The sequence below is a fragment of the Zingiber officinale genome, chromosome 5B (assembly GCF_018446385.1).
Source record: "Zingiber officinale cultivar Zhangliang chromosome 5B, Zo_v1.1, whole genome shotgun sequence".
NCBI lineage: Eukaryota > Viridiplantae > Streptophyta > Magnoliopsida > Zingiberales > Zingiberaceae > Zingiber > Zingiber officinale.
The window spans coordinates 91992381-91997399 of NC_055995.1; the positions used below are offsets into that span (position 1 = coordinate 91992381).

At 33.7% G+C, this 5019-nt stretch overlaps 1 protein-coding gene across 1 annotated transcript; it reads right to left on the reverse strand.

The window, feature by feature from the left end:
- Window positions 1–3099: 3099 nt before the first annotated feature.
- LOC121986834 (putative invertase inhibitor) lies at window positions 3100–3652 on the reverse strand. The gene has a single exon (XM_042540768.1). The coding sequence runs from the start codon at window positions 3640–3642 to the stop codon at window positions 3100–3102; it is 543 nt and encodes a 180-aa protein (XP_042396702.1). The 5' UTR covers window positions 3643–3652.
- Window positions 3653–5019: the final 1367 nt, after the last annotated feature.

Here is a 5019-nt window from a genome sequence, read left to right on the forward strand (position 1 = left end):
CGAGGAGTCATCCACCGACGGATCAAGATCGTCCATCTTACGGACAGTCGTAGAGTAGGAGTAAGTGATCTCTGAACCACGTTACATAAACATGTTAAAGGTTTGATTGTCTTGGTTATTGCCTCTAGGTTTAGCTTTCTATTTATTAGATTTGTTTTGTATTTTCGCTATGCACTAACAAGCGTAGGAAGCGACGATTTGGATCAAACGCTATTCAACCCCCCTTCTAACGGACGTCAAGGTCCCAACAGATTTTACTTTGTCTTTTCCCTTTCTTTTTGCTGCTTTGTGTCCCATTGGATGAGTATCTTCATCATCCAGGTCTATACTCACATTTTGGTTGGAGGAGGTGTTGCTTGCTCCCGACTTTGTGTTCCTCATCTTCTTTGTGGCCACAAAGTGATCAGCAGACTGTGAAGTAAATATTGGACGATCTTTGACAATTCTCCACACATGCTCGACCATTGTTTTCAAATTGATATTTTTGGTACACAAACCTCAATATATCTTCGTCACTGTGACCACTTCGATATGAACTGTAAACACTATTCTAATTTGCGTTGAATTGACATGCCTTCTTTTGGATTGTATTGTGCCAATGTGGTTGTATAACATTTGCACTTCTGGTGTTTGAACCTGGGGGATAATTCTCATTGTAGTAGCTTGCAACACGTCCACAAAAAGCATCCGCCTTTTGATCATTGTCGATTATTGGATCATCGCTGATAGTGACATAACTTCTCGCTAAGACCTTGTCTTCAGCCTTTGTCCAACTTGAACGCTTTCTTGTACCCTCAATATTTGAAACCGTTTTTCCAAAATTGATCACCTCAATTGGGGATTCATGGTCGGAAAGTTGAGTCTCCAGGACAAAAGTCGGAGTTGCAGGTTCATTCAACATCGGAGGAGTGAAAGACATACCAGTTGTGTGCGGGGTACCATATCCATGAACAACTGGCGGCATGAAATACGGATGGCTCATGTTTTGCCAATATTCGGCTGGAAGCGGTTGATATGGACTTCGAGGGGCATAATTCGGATGATTCATAGAATTTCCAAAATCTTGGAAATTTTGAAGATTTTGTGGAGGAAACGATATATTTGGAAATGGATGTGGGTATTGATAATTTGGTGGAATTTGTAGATTTTGGGAAGATGAACATTCTTGCGGGTTGTTTGTAGAATTCAAAAAATTTGTAACAAATGCACTATTATTTTCAGCCATTTCAAATAGAAAATAAGATTGTAAGAACTTAAAAAAATAGATTGGAGAGTCTGGTGAGTTAGAATGAAAATATTTATGCACATTGGTGGATATTTATAGATGAAATTTTGAACTAGCTATTAAAAAATAACCGTTAAAAAACTACCCATTTTATTCAATTTTAATTTTAAAATTTATAATTTTTTAATAAATAAAATTTAAAAACTAAAAAACATATATATACACACGGGGTGGGTCAGCCCTACGTTTGCTTGAACGTGTTCAATTTAATGATCCCTCACAAGATGAATCTTCTCAGAGCCATTTTGGAATAGCTGGATCTGGTTCCCTTCAATCGCAGGTTCAATTAAGAATTTATAAGTTGAACATTTGAGTTTTATTATATTTGCTGTTGCTGATTGAAACTCTAACCGCAATTTTTTACCTTTTTGCTAGGGCCTTCTAAATCCACTATATTCACATCCTTTCCCTCATTACAATGTTCAAACTCAAACACCACAGCCTCCTCCGCAGCAAAATCGTAGCTCAGCAAACCTGAAACCACACTACAATGGCTGAGCAGCAGTGGTTTCTAGAGAGTGATGGGTTACATTCTTTGCACCCAGCTAAAGTGGTTGTGCTGAGACATGGTTTTGTTGTTGCCGTGACTGACTCGATCTTTCCTGGTGGCTACGATTCTTGCTGTCACATTTTGATGGACTAGCTATATATGACGATATGAGTGGTACAGATGGAGATTGGATATGGCAGCTGTTGCCAACTTACACAGCCAGAGCTGAGGAAAGGATAACCCACATTTTCTTCGTGAAAGTTAATGCTATTGTTTCAGGAGCCCCCATTTGGAGGTTGCATCGTCAGCTTAAGATGGGTTACAGATTTTCTTGCTCGCAATGAAAGCCATGCCATTGAATGAGATCCATTGTGCATCGCAATTTCTATCTACTACTTGTCGATGAGCGGCCTTCATTGGTCTTTTGAAGATCTGTAACCATTTTATGATCTCACAAATTAAAAAAAGATTTTATATATATATATATATATATATATATATATCAGATAGATCCGCTTTTATATTAAAAGTATTATGTAATGTGTTTCATTTGTTAATTAAAATGTGGGTAGATTTATTAAAATTAAAGTTCAACATGCATCATGCATTTGCTAAGATACCAAAAATTTGATAGTTATCATTAAACATTATTATAAACGGGGAAAGAAAAAATAGGCAAGTGATCAAAAAAATTATGTCAATCAAATGGACCCATCTTTTCGTCGACTATAACTCAAATAAAAAACTTATATTGTCCTAGGCGCAATGGTGTAGTAGTATATGTATTCTTAGTTTCTTTAGCATTTAAAAATTGAATTTCTGTTTTGTTGAATTAATGGTTGAATTTTTTTTAATAAATGGTTGATCTAATAATGTTATATTGATGAGTCATTTGTTGTAAGCGTTTTTTTTACTTATTATGGTAGTTGTGAAACATTTTTGTGGAATCATTTTCAGGATTAATTGATGTAAATTGAACATATAGTATCAATTAAAAAATACAAATTAAATTAAAAAATTTACATGGGTGACGGAAAACAACAACTTGAATTTCTTATTCATCTCAATCCATAATTAAGATATTCTATTCATAAGAGCATCCACAACGCTGTTAATATTTCAACATTAATATCTATGTGGATGTACTGTAGAGCACTGTAACATTTAACGCGTTAAAGGAATTGAACGCGATTAAAGACCTACAGATTAGAAAAATTATATATATATATATAATATTATATTGCTATTAACGCGTCATGTGTTAATAACATTGTAGATGCTCTAATTAAGATATCATCTCATCTCTTACCAACTAACTAACTAACTAGAAAAATTTAACAATAAGATCATGAGCAATGGTGGCGAGGTCAGAACAATCGTCATCCTCCGGCTTCATCAAATAATCATTTGCACCCTCGTAGAGCAGATCGTCGCAGTTTTGTGGTTTGCTCGCCGCCGTGTCGATCTGCATCACTAGAAAGCTCTTATCTTTCCCGGAAGTCAAACCCTCGATCACGTTCGACAAAGCTACCTTAGTCTCGGTGTATAACCCCAAACAATAGTTGATCGAAAACCTCGCCGTCGGGTCCAACGTCGACCCGTTCAGCAGCCGCTCGATCTTCGCGAGGGCGGCTGTGGCGTTCGCCTGAGTCAACTTGACGGCGATGACGGCCAACTCCTTGGGGCTGGCGGACGGAGAGCCGTCGAAGGCCTGCAGGGACGTCAGGCAGAAGTTGTAGTCCACGTTGTTGTTTTCTTTGGCCAGTTGCTTGCATGTTTCTTCCAGCGAGGCGATCGACGGCGCGGCGTGGTGGAGGAGGACGGAGACGGAAATGAGAGAGAACAGAGACAGAGCTGAGCTCTTCATTGTCGGCGATCTGAAATTCTTCGACGGGATGAATATTATGCATCAAATCCCCCTTCAATATATATAGACAGCGATAAAATTAATTAAGGCAGAAAATTAAAGGATGCCTTTTTAAAAAAAAATCAATATTATTATTTTAATTAAGGCATCCTTTAATCAATATTATTATTTTTAAAATGGTGCAATTTTAATCCAATGATAGCATCCACAACCCACTCCTGTATCCACCATCACATCCAAAAGTACAGTATCTATTATCACATATTTATTATAATAACATATCTTTTCATATTAACACTCATTATTTATGGTCTCACAGTCCACTTAATTATCTTAAAATTATATCATATTAAATAAATATATTTTAAAATAATAAAATTATTATTATTATTTTTAATAATAATATTAATTTTAAAAAATAATTTTATTATTTTTAAAAAATAATATTAAAATTTATAATTTGTTAATAAATAACATTTAAAAAAATTTTAAAAAACACACACATTGGGGCATTTGCTTGAACGTATTCAAGTGAAGGAGTATTATAACACCCCTTCATAATTGTGTTAATATGAGGATATTATAACACCCCATTATGTATCCATCTTTAAAAGATGCTTTTTTTCTTTGAATTCCTTAAAAGAATACCACATCTTGCACCAGTAACAATATAGATGTATCCATTATGGATATTATTTGTTTGTTTGTAATTTGATTCCAGAAAAGAAGCATGGAAAAATGAAGCACCTGAGACATGAGATTTTTTTTTAAATTCGTCTCAAAAATTTAATTTTTTTTAGTTGGTACGTCTTACAACTGCACCATAGTATATCATCAATATTGTATTATATCAACATTTAGACTTTGATTAATTATATTATTTTGATATTTATACTTTGATTAATACTATAATATTTTACTGCAGACACTTAATCTATATTTAATATAGGTCAACATATAACATTTACGAATCATAATTGTTACAAATAGATTATTTCTGATTTATTTCTAATTAACACTAGTCATAGTCAATATTATATTATAGTAATATAGAATCATAATTACTATAATTATGTAATACGAATTAAAACTAATATAATTATGCAATAACTATTATTTATAGTTCCTATAATAGGGTAAAAAATAAAAGTTAATTTTAAAAATAAAATGTACATAGATAAGTTAAAATGTCCTTTTTATAATAAATGAAAAAGAAATGTGCTTCTGACTATTCGATGAAAAGTCAGCCGTTTAACTTGCGGTCAAACTTATTGAAGATAATACAACTTCAGTGAAAGTTATTGTTTAAAGGTGGGGAATATATATATATTAAATTTGGAGTATTATTTTGATAATTTTTGAATGAGGGGCCATTTT

Excerpts from the sequence above, each read along its gene's own strand:
- LOC121986834 (XM_042540768.1), bottom strand. The coding sequence starts at position 3,642 with ATGAAGAGCTCAGCTCTGTCTCTGTTCTCTCTCATTTCCGTCTCCGTC.